Source organism: Microcebus murinus, chromosome 11, assembly GCF_040939455.1.
Source record: "Microcebus murinus isolate Inina chromosome 11, M.murinus_Inina_mat1.0, whole genome shotgun sequence".
Lineage (NCBI taxonomy): Eukaryota > Metazoa > Chordata > Mammalia > Primates > Cheirogaleidae > Microcebus > Microcebus murinus.
The window spans coordinates 10,872,709-10,891,544 of record NC_134114.1 but is presented as its reverse complement, the minus strand read 5'-3'; the positions used below and the strand labels follow the sequence as shown (position 1 = coordinate 10,891,544).

At 39.8% G+C, this 18,836-nt stretch overlaps 1 protein-coding gene across 5 annotated transcripts in view; it reads right to left on the bottom strand.

Annotated features, from left to right (window-relative positions):
- Window positions 1-18,836, bottom strand: part of TRIO (trio Rho guanine nucleotide exchange factor) — a 339,933-nt gene that overhangs the window by 101,706 nt on the left and 219,391 nt on the right. For all 5 annotated transcript variants that reach the window (XR_012921664.1, XM_076007936.1, XM_076007937.1 and 2 more), the window contains 10 exons: window positions 16,147-16,261; window positions 12,475-12,590; window positions 10,352-10,474; window positions 6,850-7,044; window positions 6,634-6,749; window positions 5,771-5,837; window positions 5,066-5,175; window positions 4,099-4,168; window positions 3,492-3,581; window positions 1,494-1,586 (listed from right to left, as the gene is read on the bottom strand). Coding sequence is in view for 4 of the 5 variants with exons in the window: in XM_076007936.1 (XP_075864051.1) it covers window positions 1,494-1,586; window positions 3,492-3,581; window positions 4,099-4,168; window positions 5,066-5,175; window positions 5,771-5,837; window positions 6,634-6,749; window positions 6,850-7,044; window positions 10,352-10,474; window positions 12,475-12,590; window positions 16,147-16,261 (1,095 nt within the window). In the remaining variant the exon portion in view is untranslated. The remainder of the gene's footprint in view (window positions 1-1,493; window positions 1,587-3,491; window positions 3,582-4,098; window positions 4,169-5,065; window positions 5,176-5,770; window positions 5,838-6,633; window positions 6,750-6,849; window positions 7,045-10,351; window positions 10,475-12,474; window positions 12,591-16,146; window positions 16,262-18,836) is intronic.

Below are 18,836 nucleotides of genomic sequence, written 5' to 3'. Positions count from 1 at the left end.
TCCTGATTTTTTATTTCATGTTCACAGCAACTACATGTCTCTGTAGTGATGGTCGTAAAATCACTTAATGGTATCTTGAGATAAAAGTACAGGAGAGCTTTCCCAGTGAAAAAGAATGCAGTCACTTCTTACTGTTTCTAGATTTTTCTTACTATCGAAAGGGTAAATAAAAGTTTTACAACTCCATTTTCTGATTTCTTTTATATCTAGAACAATTACATCATATCCCCCTGTGGTAGTGCCTGGGACAGCACCTGGAACAACATAGCAGGAGTCATAAAACAGTGTCACTGGCATGAGCGGATGCTTTCTATGTTCTCAGGCTTAATAAACTTTACCAGCCAAGGAAACAGTATTGTAAACATCACCAGAGGTTATACATTATTTATATGTTGTCAAGAAAATGTGTATTGGCCGGGCGTGGTGGCTCACGCCTGTAATCCTAGCACTCTGGGAGGCCGAGGAGGGCGGATTGCTGGAGGTCAGGAGTTCAAAACCAGCCTGAGCAAGAGCGGGACCCCGTCTCTACTGTAAATAGAAAGAAAGTAATTGGCGAACTAATATATATAGAAAAAATTAGCTGGGCATGGTGGCACATGCCTGTAGTCCCAGCTACTTGGGAGGCTGAGGCAGTAGGATCGCTGAGCCCCGGAGATTGAGGTTGCTGTGAGCTAGGCTGACACCCCGGCACTCACTCTAGCCTGGGCAACAAAGCGAGACTCTGTCTCAAAAAAAAAAGAGGAAAATGTGTATTGATGATCTACAATGCATTTTGTGACAACTTTTAGCACAAATTCTAAGTTTTCTCTGCCTTTCTGTTGTCAAGACTAATCGCTATTAGACTTTTGCAAGTGTGATTTTGATTATAATTATTCACGACCAAGAAAAAGCAGAGGTGAGTCTGACTCAAATACGTGTGACCTGTATGAATGACATGTCCTGTAAGGTGCGTGTGATAAATAACTGACAATAACTGAGAGGAAGCTACCTGGGGGTGGGTTCTTCATGGTTTTGGTGGGAAACCTGGGCATTGGCCAGCCCTGTGTTCAAAGTGGAGCTCAGATAACAGATATCGGTGATGATTCCGAGGACATTCCTACCCTCTGCGGCTACTTCCCCACCTGCAGACTAGCATCCTTGTGAGGTTAATGTATACAAAGTGTTAAGCACAGCAGATGGCCCATAGTCAGCAAGCCACTCCAGGAACCAAGGGCACCAAAATATCAAGAAATGACGGTTCCTCATTCAGATCTCATTTTATGTCAGGGACTAAGGTCAGCCAGTGCAGTTCAGGTGCATAACCAAGGAATACATTCTTATTTAACTGCGGCAATGAGAAATTAGGCAGGGCAATAAATGGCAATGAATATAACATTAATTTACTAGGTATTATTTCAAAAAATTCAGGGTTATACACATAAATATAGAGAAAATGTCAAAATAGTAATGCATAATTCATAACACTTTGCAGGCTGAAGATGCTCCACACATACTTTTAAAAGGAGCTGATACTTCGTTATTCGCTGAACTGGTTTAATAAGGTAGGAAGAGATGGAATTGGCTAATCCATGCCGTTGCTGTATCTCCTGTATAAAAAAAAAAAAACAAACCTTACTAATAAAAAATGGCTGTGAGAGCACATTGCTTTTTCAATACTGTACCTGACAAGTGTTTAATCCTGCTGAAATAATAAAGTTTCCTTTTCCTAAAAGGCTGTTAGAGTATTAACAAAAACTTTGCTTCTAAAACTTTACCCTTGCATAGGAGGGAGGATAGTCTGGAAAGGGAAGGTCTTTGTGATTAAAAGGGAGGATCTACATTATTGGTCAGTGGCCCATTTCACCCCATGATTTTCACTTTGCAATTTGTAATTAAGTCCCTTAGACTTGCAGCAGTCCCCAATCCCTGGTCTGTTAAGGACCTGGCTGCAGAGCTCCATGCCTCCCCCACCCCTTTTGTGGAAACATTGTCTTCCACGAAACTTAGGAATAGGGGGCAGGGGTTGAGCAGTAGGAAGTGAGCAAAGCTACCTCTGCATTTACAGACACTCCCCATCGCTGTATCACTGCTTGAACTCTGCCTCCTCCCACCCCCAGCCCTGGTCTGTGGAAAAATTATCTTCCATGAAACCAGTCCCTGTGCCAAAAAGGTTGGGGACTGCTGCTTTACACACAACCATCTGCTGGCCTTTTGTATTCCTCACTGTGAAGGTGGGCACCCCGTCTGCACTGTTCATCAGTCTATGCCAAGCACCTATGACCAAGCTCAGAGTTAAATGAGCACCTGATAGATGTTCAATAATGCTTATAACCAGAAAGAAGTATAATCGAAGGGCAACAGGTATCTTGGAGAATGGAGTAAAAGTTATAATGGAAAGACTCTTTAAAAAACAAAGCAACTGTGCAATGAATACTAAAGGCATATAATTTGTGAAATCTCTCAGACAAGCATGATTTCTTTTATTGTTAATGATGTTTTAGGGCACAATAATTTTTAAAATGGCTTTGATTCCAAACATTAAATGTGCCACACACTCTCACTGCGTAGGCCTTAAATAATACTAAGTCTGCATGTAGCCACGGTATTGCATTTCATCTAATGGCAAAGATCTAGGGTCATGTAAAATATTAAAAAGAACAGGCCACCTTGGGCTGGAAGAAGGCTTCATATTTACAAGGACAGTGATGTATAATTACTGGTCATAGGAATGACAACTAAAATAGGGTCATCTCCAGGTAGGGCTTCATCTCACAGATAGAAACTAAAGTTTTCACTACTTTCCCAGACTTTCAGATAAGAGCAGATTATCACACTTGCCCACACACACTTTACTGTGCACACATTTGACCATGCTCTGGAAACCCAAAGAACATTCTGTGTATCACGTCCTAAGGCTCCATCCCTTTTGTGCTAAATAACCTCCCTGCAGAATCTCTCCCTAAACAGCTGACCTCTTTGTTTACTTCGATGAGAACACAATTAATGAATCTTCTAATTAATCCTAATTGTTACACTGCTATTGGAAAAATTTTATTGGTAGGTCACTTTAGGAAATCTATAACATCATGAAATTAACACAGGAAAAATAAATAACATGATTCAAATTTATTTTTGTTATAGAGGGGGGAAAGCAGGTTAATTTAATAGTTTATACCTTCTGTGCACAATATTATATGTAAAAAATTAATGCCTGAATGTAAAAAGTAATGACATATACACACAAATGTATATACATATTAAACATATGTACACATTAAACCATGAATTTCTTATATATAAGAATATATATGTAAAATATAAGATACAAGGCTTCTAATACTTGAATAGGATCTCTTAAAAGAAAAGAAAATATAAGACTATCCCAAAATAAACATGATAACAATGAAAATAAAACAACTGCACCACCATCTGGATAAAAGTTATGAGTAATATCGCATTTTATGTACATAATTTGGAAAATTTCACAGCTTCTTTAGGAATTTATTACTTACATCAAAGTAGGACCCTGCATGTTCCAAAATCAGCTGAGTAGAATCAGGTTTATTTTTGCAATATGTGACATACATCTGAAACTTGTCTGCCTATATTCAAAAATGAATAAATAAATAAAAAATTAGAATATCTCATTCAAACTGCAACAAATATGATACACTTTTATACAGGAAAGAAGCTGTGTGAATAAGACAAATCTAAGCCTCAAATATAAGAAACCCTATTTAAAAAGAAGCTACTGAAATAAGAAACACCTCTTCCTGATACCACGCCCCTCCAAAAGCTTTCCCTATCCAGCAAACTGGGGCTGGACACCTGCCCCCTCTTCCCACAGCTGTGTGTGCAAACCTTGGCTGCAGGCTTTTGACAGCATGACCTCACGACCCCCGGTTCACTTGTCTGTCCCCTCCAGACTGGACAATCCCCCGATCAGCACCAGGCACTCATCTATCAGGGAATCCCCTAGTTACATAGAATGTACTTCTTTGAGGTAAAGTCCATTTCTCTGCATGTATGGATATCAGCTTGAAAGAAATGAACAACAACCCTTCTAACTTCCTTCAATGCCACCAAATCGCTGAGAACAAGTAGCTGAGGTTTTCTTACCCATGTAACAAAGCAATGTCCAACATCCTCTGGCAACTGTTCATATTTTTCTAGCTCCTTTAGGAATATGCTGCAGAGAATGAAAATGTTATCACATTATGAAGGTTTTTAAAAACATTTTACTAGTGAGATATGCTAGAAATTGAAAAATGTGTGCCCTCTGGATTTTAAGAATTCACAAAACATGTAGCTCTTAACTACAAGCAGCTAACCGGTTTAGCCTTCAAACCTTTTCTAACAGGAATTTTAACCTAGCAGCTTACTTCGGGGAAAATGCTAGTGTTTAGTAGCTAAGGATAAAATTTAGGGACATGAATGTTCAATGGAAAAACCCATTTGGCATTTCTGTGCTTTCTGCTGGGGTAGGTGTTGGGGCAGGGGGGGTGAAGAGACCCCACCAGCTCCAGCCCCACTGCCATCTCAGCACAGCCGTGGGCTGCACAGACCCCACCTAAAGGAACTTTGCTGCTGATGCTTTATTAAGATAGTAAAAATAAAATCATACACCTCCTGTGGCCAGTGGAAAGTACATTTTATTTGTTCAGACTACATGTCTGTTCCTTCCTCAGTCCCTCCCTCCCTCTTATTCATAAAAGAATAAGCAAACAACACAGGCCGGCAGTCCCCTGGGGGGGGGGGGTAGCTCTGCTGTCTTTTAACCCTAAGAGGTAACTGAGGCAGCAGCTGATGCCTCTGCTGGAAAGAAGTCAGGGTCCCACAAAAACATTTCCACAGCTTTCCTAATCTTATTTCTGTAGACAATCGGTACAAATATAAAGCTGAGGTTATTAAAAGACTGTCTAGAATGTCAGTCTTTTTGTAGAAAGGCTGATAGACTTAATTCAAATTAACAACAAAATCATTGAGACCTGCTTTAATTCAACTGGAAACTTTTATTCCTTATGAAACCTCAGCACGGTATCTAGATTTCATGAGTTAACTACTCCCCAAAGATAAGGCCACTCACTTATTATGAAACTCATAGATTTCCTGCATGTTTCCGAAGATGATGAGTTCTTTGTTCACGATGCCAGCCGGGATCTCCTCCACACCACTCGTCATTTCCCACAGGTAGGTCTGGCCGGGAGCGAAACAGAGGGATTAGACAAAGTCAACAACAGATTTCCAAGACACAGTTACTCCTGACATCTATAAATAAACATATTCTCAGAATTAATGTATGAATGAAAACATAATGGAGGAATGAATGGAACCTTTTACAAAAGATGAAAAACTCTTCTAAAGAAGCCCTTCAGCTGCTGTTAATACTTGAGAGAAGGGTTCCTACACTTTAGTTTAACTCTCAACATATTCCCACCCAGCTTCAGACTTTGGAATTAGCCTACTCCACACGGTACAACAAATATCCATGACACTATCGAGTATTAGCTGCCAATCATAACCAGTAGGCACATTTCTCTGGAGCCGCTGTAAAATTCTGTACAAAAAGAATGTCAGTCAGGCCATCATGTGACAAATGGAGCGCGAGGATTAATGCTGCATCATCTCTGTCATGAGCGGAAAACAAGCCTGGAACTCCACAGAAGAGCAGAGACATGAAATGGGCTGCTTAAGCACACTTTACATTTCAAAAATAACCAGAACTACCAATAGGTGAGAATAACGTAGCAAGGTTATACTCAATATAAACAAACAAACAAAACTTACTTACATCCATACACTCCCGGAGGTCTCTTACGTAAGCCTTTTCAGTTTGAATTAGCTCAGCCATTATGAACCTTAAACAGAGGAGGACAATGAGCAGAGTGTAGTCCACGATCAGAATGCATGTTTATTTCACTATCCACTTTTATGAATATGTGGAAGAATAAAGAGAGTCTAAAAGTTTTGGTCCTAAAGTAATGGTTTTGGAGAGGTACATCAAGAATAGATAGAACAGTAGTATCCAGCCTCTAATTCAAAGGAAAAAAAATATTTTTGAAAATATTTTACCGAGACACCTATAGATCAGGTTTCTTAACTCGGCACTGCTGACATTTTGGGCAGGATGACTCTCTGTTGTTGGGCTGTCCTCCGCACCGCAGGACACTCAGCAGCTCCCCTGGTCTCCACCCACTAGATGCCAGCAGCACCTTCTCCCTCTCCTCACTGTGTCACAACCAAGTGTCTCCTCTCATTGCCAAATGTCCCCAGGGGGACAAAACTGCTCCCAATCAAGACCCACTGGGTTAATCTTTTATCTTTCTTTACATATAGTAGAGCTTACTCACTGGCAACTTTAAAGCATCTAAATTTGTGCTATTAATTTTTCTCTCCTTAGTATTACTACCTAATAATAACAATTTGTCCACTCCATATGAAACAAAGGCACAAAGATAAAAACATCACACTGTTTCTAAACTAGGTGATAAAGGGATAGTAACCACAGTGAAATCTATGCTGAAAAAACTAAGCACACTCAAAGCAACAAAGTCTCAGTGCTATTTGATTTCAAAGCACACATAATTCTCTGTCTAAATGACATTTTCTTCACTTTTTCAATGACTCTTGGTAGACTCTTAAAGACAGGCTTACTCTTTCCTGCGGGCAGATTTCCGCTTTTCTTCATTAAGTTCATGAGCAGCATCTCGAAGTTTCACCTCTGACCCAGGGATACTGGCTGGAATGATATCTAGCTGAAGACTTTTACTCTGTGGAATAAAAGAGCCAATGAACTCAGTTAATTAAATCAGTAAAGAGGGAAATCAGGAAGAAGACCATGACTTATTCAGTTTGTACAAGGCAATTTACCGATTTGTTGGAATCCGAAGAAATACCCAGGGCCTTCTCCAAAGAGGTTCTGTACTTCTCCATCCGCAGAGAGAAATCTCTGTACCTCTTATCCACTGCAGTAACACATTTTTTTATCTCTGCTGCATGGGCATGCCCTTTTTCACAAAAGCCATCAGCCAGCTGTATCAATAGCTTTACTCTCTCTTTGGTTTGCTGCAAAAACAACAGGAAAGTATTGTGAAGCAAATGAACCCAACTGCCAGAAACCCGAAACACAGTGGCGACTTGCCTACAGCTCTGAGCTCTGATCAGGGGGAAAAACTGGTAGGAACTTAGGCTAAAGCCCCAAGTCCATCTGATCCACCTCCCTGATTCTGGACTAGCCACCTCTCCTCAGCTCTTCACAATGAATGGCACTTTTATGACCCCAAAGAAAAAATCCAGAATATCTTTCAACAATGTCTTCATCTGTGGGATGCTGAGGAAGAGCCTGCAGAATGAATGAAAGGAGGAACATTCACTCGGAGGTTCTCCAGAGCTCTACCCACTCCTCTGTTGAACACACACGTGCTTGTGACAGAGCGGACGGCGTCTTCCCTGCTTCAGGCGCCAGTTTGTTCTAAGTGCCCGGTCAGACTCTCAGCCCTTTTAGAGCAAGTGGCCGTGTGACTTTCTGGTTTTCCCGGAGCGAAGGCTGTGCCCACAGCAGGCATTCAACACAACTGGTGAAGCTCCCCGCCACAACACATTCGCTTCTTAACTCTCAGGAGATAGGGAGGAAAATGCGCTAGTCAGGAAGTTACCTTCATAGAGGTATTTTAAATTTTGTTCCTCTTTGAGAACTCTACCTTTCACAAGAAGATTACTTCATTTAATGCGCACATAGAAGAGATCTTTTACTAAGTACACTTTATGACTCTTCATGAAGGTAAAAACAGCTATAAAATAACAGTTATAGATAACTATATGGCAATTTGAATCAACTCTGATTTCTCAACAGATCTTTCTCTTCACATCTATTTCATTGACTATTATTACTAATTATTATTACTACTACTGTGCTCCCTTTGACATTCGCCTAGCATTTTCAAAGAAGTAAGTTACTGTTGCAGAACTTGCTTTTCTCAGTTAAGCTTTAACTGGTAAATCTTTATGAGGAATATTCAGGAAATTCACTTTAAAATCCCTGAAGAAAGAAGGTCAGAGTTCAAAATGCAGATAAACTACTTCAGCTTGTGAAACGAAAGTTTTCAGCCAGACTTCACTGGGCAACCTGTGGAGCCAGCTGTCAAGATACTTCAGACACAAAAACCCCCAGACCCACTGGCTGCCAGCCCCCTCAGCAGCTGCTGGCTCCAGGGTGGAGCCCTCCTTGGGTCCCCTGCATGGGCACTTCTGCCTGGAATGCTCTTCCCCTGGATATCTCCATGGCTCCTTCACACCTCTGCTCAAATAAAGGCCACCTTCTCAACGGGCTTCCAGCGGGCCCTGTTGGACCATCTAGAAACTGCAGCTGGCCTCCCTGTCAGCTGCCCTCTGCTCTGGTTTTTCCCACAGCACACACCACCTTCTAACAGAGGTTGCAATGAAATTGTTAGGATCTCTGCCTGTCTCTATTCTGTGAGAATGTCACCCCCACAGGCCAGGGACATCTGCTTGTGTGGCTTGCTGACATCTCTCCCACCGTTACCCATGCCACCTGTGAGGGCACTGTAAACTATGTGTATGTATATCTTTAGGAGGTTAAGAAAGCTATTTAGTGTTTAAAGTGCTAGAACACAGAAATGAAGACAAAAAAGACAAGCTGCTTGCCTACATTAAAAAAGGAAACAAAAACTCCAAGAAGCTAAAGAAAGATTTCTAAACACACATCACAAAATATACCAGTTGCTACATATCACATCAATAGGCTGATACTGATTACATGGCACTACATGCAACATGGCAGATGTCCTACAAGTGAAGCCTAGTAGACTGATACATCTTCAGTGCATAAACTTCACTGAAACAAAAAATACTTATCAGATAGATAGTCAAAAGGCTTCTCAAAGAGGCCTTCCCTGGCTCTATCAAAGAATGCAACCCTCTCTCTGCCCTGTGGCGTTTTTTGTCTTCTTTCTGAGAGAGATTGATTGATTATGTGTGTGATTCTCCCCCCCCAATTTATCGTGCAATCCATGAGCCCAGCAGTTCCTGGCACACAGTAGGGGCATAGCAAATAATTGTTGAATGATAAATGGTGATAAAAATTAAGTAAAACAAATCTGCTAATCCATGAAAATTTCATATCTCGGTATATTTTTATTTTAATTAGTATTTTAAAAATACATTGACAGGAATCAAAAAGACTTTTAAAAAGATACAAAGTGAAAACTCTTCTCACCTCACCTTCCACTGTCACCAGCCCCACTGGGGATGACTACAGAGACACTTTATACAGATGAACCACTAAGTGCATATATATGTATACATATTTTTCTCCCTCACACCTAATGGGTACAATGCACACTCTTTGGGGGATGGGCACACTTACAACTTTGACTCACTGTATGAATCATGTAATTCATGTAACCAATACATGTAATTCATGTAACCAAAATGTTTGTACCCCTGTAATATTCTGAAATTAAAAAGAAAAGAAAAACAAAAATAGAGGTGCTTCTGAAAATAAACAAAGGATATATACTCAAAAACTTTGAGAAATAAAACACCACAGTTTCACAAGGTAACCCTAAAAGAGTCTCGAAACTGTTTTGAGCTAAAAGAAGGAAGCAATCTCTGCAGATATGTGCTTCAATTGGGAAAACATTCATGTCAATATGTGGATTCTTATATTATTTCCTTAAAAGTTCATATTTACTCACATATGCCATAAAGATTTAATTCTATTTAATTACGTATTTAATTCTATTTTGATTTTCAGGAGAAAAGTGAAAATGCCTCTAGTTGTCTAAGCCTATGTACACCCATTAACAGAGATGCTGCCATAAACTCTGCTAACCATAAAACATGGACAACTTCATGGTGGGACTGAGTGCAATCAACACTGCTAGAACATTTTCCACCAACTAAAGACAAGGAAAGACAACACCTGCCATATACATAAAAGTCAAGTTGATAATACCCAATGGTGTTTCACAAAAATAGCAAGTACTCAGAAAATACCTTGGTAAAGAAAGCAAGAGAGAAAAGAGAGCAAGGGAATAATGAAAAGAACAAAGAAGAATGGAGGGAAAGAGAGGGAGGTGCCTGCAGATACCGAAGCGACAGCCGGGTACGGATGCAGGAGGGATGAGGACAGTGAGGGGACAGGTGTGAAGGGTGGTAAGAAGTGCCACCCAAGTGAACGTGCAACAACCCACTGGCTCACCCAGTCTCTCCAATTCCGAGAGTTATTACTTACATGATATTTTGGAGAAATCCCTCATTTTCCTGGAGTATTCCATTTTAGGTTATTTTGGGAAAACCCAGGCTGACTTATGGGCCACTGACCAGAAGTCCAGCACCAATCTGGATTTACCTTTGCAGTTATCTGAAACTCCTCGTGCTCTTTCAGTAGCTCCTGGGTGTGCTGTATACTTGAACCTGTCGAGGTATGTGTGGAAAGGTAGAACTCCCCATTGTCATGGATCCATTCTAACGCCTGGAGAGAGATGGAAGGAAATAATGTTCACAGGCTACACATCTGTGAGAGACGTTTAACTCCTGAGTACTTCGTCTAAATGTCAGATCACAAGACAAGGTTGGCATGCATCAAGAAACACTCCCTCCAAGAGAGACAAGTTTCTGAAATAAGTATCAGTTCCAAAGTTGTTTTAGAAAAAGACATTCTAGAAAGGTATAATCTTGTCACTTATGTAGCAATAAAAAGTTCAAGAGTTTCTTATAACCATGAACCTAAAGGCACGGTAAAAGTACAATAAAAGAAACCACAACTAAGATCCTTTTTTCAAGAATCCTGAGAAGATGTGGGTCAAAGGGGTGGTTTGAAAGTCTCACACAGCTAAATATCCAGACATTCACGCTACTGAAATTTTAAAACCTTACTGGGGTATTATAATTAAAAAAAGAAATAGAGAGCAGATGTATATTTCCAGCTCTCAACTCTGCAATTTTAGGTCTTTCTTCCTATTCCTGTGTCCAGCTAGAGCACCCAGGTATGTGCCCACTTCACATGCTTTTTGGGGACCTCCTGCAGAGGACGCTTCCACATTCTGCATAAATTACCACTGGGAGGACATGGGCAGAGACGTGCCGTAGCCCTTCTAGCTGGAAGAGAGAAAGGACTCCATCTGGGGAGAAGAGAACCAGCTAGGTTTAGATTGCAACAGAATGACGCTTCTTAGTCATATACTGTCTCAAGTGTTTAGAGGGCAGCCAATGTTTTCTCCTATTTTTATACATTTGAAGTGAAATCAGACTTATTTAAACATATACCCCTAAAAAGACCATGCTAAGGAAAAGCAGCATAAAGAAGTGGAGGGTTTACATTTGCCTTTGTAATCTCTCAGTTACTCACCATAATCTGCTGGTCTTGGGACAGAAATACTGGCTGTCTCTACTAGATATATCACAGCATTTGTGGCATTTTAACAGGAAAAAATGCAAAGGAAATCTCAACTACTACGAATGGCCGAGTCAGGGTTCCAGACCCATGGCTCAGGAACCTAGACCATGGAACCTGGGGACCTCTACAGTCTGGCACAGGCCGCCCACTTTGAGACTAGTATCAGCAAACTGGGACAAGATCTGCTCCCTAAGCGGGAAACCTATGCTGAGGAAAATTTAATTTTTCTTGAGCTAAAAAGATCTTACAGGGTGCCTACTCCGGCAGGCGTATACTAAGTTGCAAAGTGGATTCAGAAGACAGCCCAGGTCTGAGTCAAGGTCAGGATGTGGGTCAACGCTGCCCAACTGCACAGAGGGGCCCTGGGGGACTCTGTGGTCATTTACACAGAGGACACGAGGCGGCACACACCCAGCACCTGGCCTGGGGCCGGGCCACACTCAGGTGTCTGGGGAACGTGCCTTCTCTTCTGTTTCCCTCCCAACCCCCACATTCAAGATGAACAGTTTAGGGATTCTTATGCTCCATAAGGCCAGAAAGAAGTGATAAAAATCTTAATGGTTAAGACAGGCAGAAGCACTTTATCCCAAAAGGACCTAAAGAAGGGGGACATTCGGAATGTATCCCTTGATGCGTGAACATTTATTAACTATGCTAAATGATCAGAAATTCTGTCACATTTCTTAAATTTAGCTTGATTTACCTGAAAAATAAAACTTTGTCTTGAAAATACAAATACAATATGAAAAACCACCCATCACATTTACACAAGCACAGAACCAAGATTCCACAGTGATTTTTCAATCCTCACCATAATTACTGTTTGTACGTGGCTGAGTGAACTATGAGGTAAGGGCAGCAGGGGAAACCGAGCAGTGTGCTCCCCAAGGGTTGAAATCACTTTCTTCCCAGGTGACAGACTTTTACTAGGCTGAGGGGTTGTCAGGGCTTTCTTTTTAAAACAAACTGTTAGTTAAAAGGCAGTACTGTTTGCCATTAGACTGTGGTGTTCGAGGTGGCCAAAATGCCAAGCCCTGCCTCCCTGGCAGCGGAAGGTGAGCGCGGGAGGGGCTGACCTGCTTGGCGCTCCGCTCAAAGACCACGTACTGCTGACACTGGTCCAGCCGTCTCTTCCGCATGGTCCAATAATGCAATACCCTGTTCTCCCGTTGGAAGAGCTCATTCAAGATATCTGAGAGAAAAAAGGAAAAGATGTGTGTTGGTGCTTGCAACCAATTAAAACACCTAAAAAATCCTGTGCACTTCCCCCTCCCCCCAGATTTTTATGCAAATGTTGTAGCAAGACAGAACATTAAATAAAGAACCACATTGCCTTTCTGTCCGAGGTTCTCCATGAGCATGTCGACCACACCTCTCTGCATTGTCTCATCATGATTTATTACATTGTAATAAAGAGATCACTGGAAACTTAAGGTCAGTCTGAATGTAATACCTCAAGTTAGCTGGATTAGTAGGATGTGTACATTTTATCTCTTGCCGGGGCAATTTGACAATGGCTAAAAAAACACCAGCATTAGATACTTTGTTCAAGACCATTAAAACCTTCCTGTAGGCCGGGCGCGGTGGCTCACGCCTGTAATCCTAGCTCTCTGGGAGGCCGAGGCGGGCGGATTGCTCAAGGTCAGGAGTTCAAAACCAGCCTGAGCAAGAGTGAGACCCCGTCTCTACTATAAATAGAAAGAAATTAATTGGCCAACTGATATATATATAAAAAATTAGCCGGGCATGGTGGCGCATGCCTGTAGTCCCAGCTACTCGGGAGGCTGAGGCAGAAGGATCGCTCGAGCCCAGGAGTTTGAGGTTGCTGTGAGCTAGGCTGACGCCATGGCACTCACTCTAGCCTGGACAACAAAACGAGACTCTGTCTCAAAAAAAAAAAAAAAAAAAAAAAAACCTTCCTGTAGATAGATTTTCATATATATTAAAGGTTATGTTAAAATGGTGGAGTACTAAAAGAAAACAAAGGTGGTTTTTAAAAAATAACCAAAAAAGAAACCATAAACCCTTAGGAGAGGAAGGGATGGAATTGGGAAGCAGAGAAGCATAAAGCCAAAAAGGCAAAAAAAAAAAAAAAAAAAAAAAAACCCAAAAAACTTATTACACAAAGATTTAAAATGTCATAATCAAATAATAACCACCAAAAATATTACACAAAAAAATGTAAAGATTGGGAACATATACAACACAGATATAATTTACTTAATAGTCAACAGAAAAAACATGAACAATCCATTAGAAAAATGAGCAAAGCATATAAAACTGCAGCTCATAATTTTTAAAATATGGTCACTAAATCTATAGAAACATATTTAGTCTCATTCAAACAATGAGACCATCTTTCACTGTTTTCCTAGCAAAGACAGATAGTATCCATTGTTGGAAAAAGTGAGAGAAACAGGTGATTATGATCCTGCATGACTGAGGGAGAAAACCTGAGAACAATTCTCCCAGAGGGCAACGTGGCAGTAGGTAATGACACTGAAAACGTGTATGCCTTAGAACTAGGAACTTGTCTTTCAGACCAACAGTGCTCACACCAGTACTCAACGCTATGTGCACTAAGATGTTCAAACACCAAAGCGCTGGCCGGAACAGTGGAAAACTGGCAGCAATGAATGACCTCCCAACTGCGGAACAGGTCAAATCAATTATAGGAATGCTATACTGGACATCAAATTGAAGACAGCAGATCTTTAAATTCTGACATACAAAGAGGACTAAGAGCTATTCTTAAGCGAAAGAAGCAAGGTGCAAGGGAATATAGTTTTATTTTTGTAAAAAACTAAAAAGTGGGATATGTGAGTGGAATATACATGTTTACATTTCTGTACATATTTACACACACACAAGATGCACAAAAGTCTTGGCGGGGGTTACCAGTGGCAAAGGAATTAGATAACTTACATATATTTGTATAATTTTTAGATTTTTCTTTATAATAAGTATATTTTACTCTACATGTTTATGAAACAAACAACTTGAGAAAAAAATTCCCAGACTGCAACTGCAAATCACATTAGTGGTCTTCAGAATACTACTTTAGTATACTGGAAAAACCTTAAACAGGAAGTTTTCCACAAATATTCATTGAGCTCCTGGCAGGCTGTGTACTTGAGAAACAAAAGAATGGTATTTACATACCAGTTCAGTGAACACGTTTTATTATCTTTACTCCACTGAAAGATGAACTAGTTTAGTGAAAAAAAATTAAGACTTAAAAATTTGAAGTCTTTCAAAAAATTAAGCTACCACTTAATGAGAATACCACACATGAACATGAACCAATGGGTTTTTTCCAGTCTTTCCATTTCCACTGTCTCTGCCTGGGCCACCAGTAATTTTTGGCGAGCGAGCAGCAGACAGAGTGGTAACTGCCTCCTGGACATGGTGCTTCCTTCAGCCTCCGAGGGCCCCTCTGACCATGCAGCCTGACTCCTTGCCTGTGCCTTGGGGTTATTCTGTCTTTTCTGTCACTGTCACACTTACGTAGATTTACTGCACTGTCTTGAGCATAAACCTCTCTACCCCAAGTAGATTGTGAAAGAAACAGAACATCTCTATTTCAATCCTCCCCACACCCAGCTCTATGACGTACAATAGCAAGTGCATGATGAGTATCTAGTGAGTGAACAAATGAAACATACCCTTCTCTTGCCACAAATACATGTGTTAAACTATTAATAGTACAACCTAGAAAAAGACTGTAACATCCTTGATCAGAGAAAACAGCATACAACCAACAAAAGCAATATGGAGAGGTAGGAGAAAGGAAATTATTTTTATAGAAAATGAGCTAAGTAAACTGATATTCAATGCAAATAATTTGCAGGCAATAAAGACTTGTTCATGCAGAAAAATAGATGCTTGTGTTAGTTGCTCATTTTCCCCGAAAAAAGCCCAACAATTAATAAATAAGTCTCACTGATAGAACTTAGAGGACTTGCTAGTGTGATAGAAAATTATTCTGTGACAACAGAGGAACTGAATGAACAGAGAGTAGAATGTAATATTGAAAGTTTTGCCAATCATATTGTATTAAAAAATATGCGATGATTCATGTGTCAAATGATTATCACAATTATGTTCCTATAAAACTCAACTGAGGCTGTGTGACATTGGTCAAGGTAGTTATTTGCTCTGTACCTTACTTTCCTCATCTATTCACCTTTCCATCCACACCAAGCCTGTTAGTTACATATAGTACACACTTTCCCAGCCTTTTGCTATGCATTTACATACAGATATACAAACATGGTTTTATAGCTTTTTATACTGAAATGATATTTAAGTATACAATATTATTTTGCAATTTGCTTTTATTAATTAACCATGCCTTAGGTATAAAAAAATTGGTAACACTTTAGAGCAGTGATATTGGTACATAATTTCTTGATTTGAACTTCTAAAAATATTTTGCCTATAGATAAATCTGGTTTTCATTTTTTTCCTATTTATAATACTTTTTACTCATTTTAACAAAATACTCAATGGCAATAAATATCATCCTGAATCTACGTTTTCTGTTTACATGCATCAATTTATTCAATAATTATCAGCCTATCAATTTAATATTTTATTATTAAACTAAGATAATTAGCGAGGACTTCATTAACACAAAATGGACATGTAAAAACGAAACCCTAGATCCAGGAGTTTAGGACACATCAAGTCGAGCTCCTTCAGGGCTTGTGGGACATCCTGACCCACCGAGTCCCAGCCGTACTCACTTTTCACTTGCTGCTCAGGAGCTTTGATGTGTGTCACCATTCCCGGCATGTTCACGCTGTTCCTGTGCAGGTACTTCAGGAAGACGTCTGCATTCCTCCTAGCAAGAGTGCAAGCCTGAGAGATAATGGAGAGCAAACTGTTGTTATTTGGCTTACACAAACGTGTATTTTGAGTATATTGGGATGACAACATCATGCAGCTAACATATGTCTTTACATAAACCAGTTATCTGGCCAACTTGTGGTTTGGAAAATGCATAGGTTAAATACTATTTCAATTACAAAAGAATCTCTTTGTCCTGAAGCCTTTGCTCTGAAGATGCCAGCTGCTATAAGCTTCTCTATGAGGAGGCCCATGGGACACAGGAGACCGAGGGCAGCCACTGGCCTGAGCCCGAGAGGAAGGGAAGCCCTGCCACAGTTGAGCCTTGAGGGGATGGCATTCCCGGGCAGCGCGTGGACCTCAGCTATGAGATCCCTAAACCACTGGACCCACTAAGCTGTATCTGGATTTCTACATAAAGGGTAGATAGTAAATACTTTCAGCTTTGGGGGTCATACAGTCTCTGTCTTCCCATCAAAAGTCCTCAATCCCAACCACTGTAGATGAAACAGCCATAGATGATATGTAAATGAACACATGTGGCACCACTTAGCCCTCAGTTCGTAGTTCCCCACCTTGATTTAAGCCAATGAGTTTGGGGTAGTTTGTTATCTGGTGCTATTGTAATTAACAGGTAACTGATATTACCTGTTTATGTAGTAGGATAAACCAAATAATTTCATAATAAACATATGAAATATATGAAATAAGTAATTTCATCATTATATTAAAAAATAAGGGTTTTATATAAGAGAAAAGGATATAAATATAAAATGAAAAGGTTAAGGAAAAAACCCTTAATTATATTTGAATTGGAACTACCTTGTACATTTCCTATCTCACATCTGGAATTAATCTTCTCTGCGAGGAGTTCCTAGTGATAAATGGTAGGACCATGATCTGGGCACTGGGGATGCCCAGTACTATTGGGCTGTCATTGTTTCTAGGCTTTTTCAGTCTCGGATACAGTTTTTTTTTAATTAAGAGAAAAATACAACACAAGTCTCCACATTGTCATACCAAACAGCAAGGAAGATGCCAAAGACCACTAGGATTATGTCTAAAGGACACCTGAGCAACCTGACTTGAAGGGGCTCCCACGGATGGGACAAGCAGAACATTAAAAGATAAATGACTATGATTGCCTGAAACACACCAAATATATTGAAATCCATGATGAGACTAAAACAAAGTCATATGTAGAGGTTGCTATGGCAACAATTCATGATCCTGAAAATAGCAAATAAAAGGATCAAGCATTTACTCTGCTTTTTCTGTACAAACTTTATTTTAGACTAACCAAGTAGCTGAGGAAATAATTCTAGCCATTGAGGCCAAAGGAATGACAGAATTAGAATATCACCATTTTGCAACTTGTAATTCCTAATGAAACAATACTATCACTGGCTGCTAAACCCAGTGGGTGAAAACATGGTGGGGAAATACGCAGGGATGAATGGGACACTCCACATGTGAACCACTGATACATCCTCATATCACAGAGATAAAAAAGAGAACCAGACATCATGTGCCCATCCCCGAGGCAGTGCAACAGGAAGTACAAACACAGGCAGCAAGGCCTGCTAAGGTCACCACAACCACACAGATATACACATACACACACCACCACCACATACACACCACTGTACACACATGCTCCAACCTGGCTCTGACCAAGGCTCTCTCAATCTAACAAAAATTTAGAAGATTGCAAATGATGCTAAATGACTCCACAGGATGCAATTAGCAAAGTTCAGAATGGGAGAAATTTTACGTATCAATAACCTATTTCTTCAACTAATAAATCATAATAAAAAGAGGGGTGCTGTTTAGATTAAAAGTGATTCACAAGCCATACCAACCAAATCAAAATGTGGATCTTGTTTGAATCCTGATTAAAAACACATGTAAGAAGACATTTATAGGACAACCAGAAAAATTTTGACAATGCTAGACTTCAGATAATGTTAAAGAATTACTATTAATTTTAAAGATATGATAATGGTATTGTGGTTATGTTTTGTAAAAGGAGAATTTAATGTTTAGATATATACTATAATATTTACAAATAAAATTATATGATATCTAGAATTTGAAATCATCCACTGAAGGTGGGCATATGCCCATATGTTGATAATCACTGAAGCTGGGTGAGGGTTCATTATGAATTCTCTCTACTTTGTATATATCCTTAAATTTCCATAATAAACTTTTAAAATATCCTATACACGAATACTACAAAATCATGGTTGAACAAAGGAATCCAAACAGGCTTGTGATTACAGATGCCCCTCGACTTATAATGAGGTTACATCCCAATAAACTCATCATAAGTTGAAAGTATAAGTAAAAAATACATTTAATACACTTGATCTACTCAACATCATAGTCTAGCCTAGCCCATTTTAAATATGCTCAGAACATATACGTTAGTCCAGAGTTGGGCAAAATCAGCTAACACAAAAGCAATTTTATAATAAAGTGCTGCATATCTCATGTAATTTATTGAATAATGTACTGAAAGTGAAAAAAAGAATGGGCATATGGGTACTTGAAATAAAGTTTCTACTGAATGTGATATTTGCTT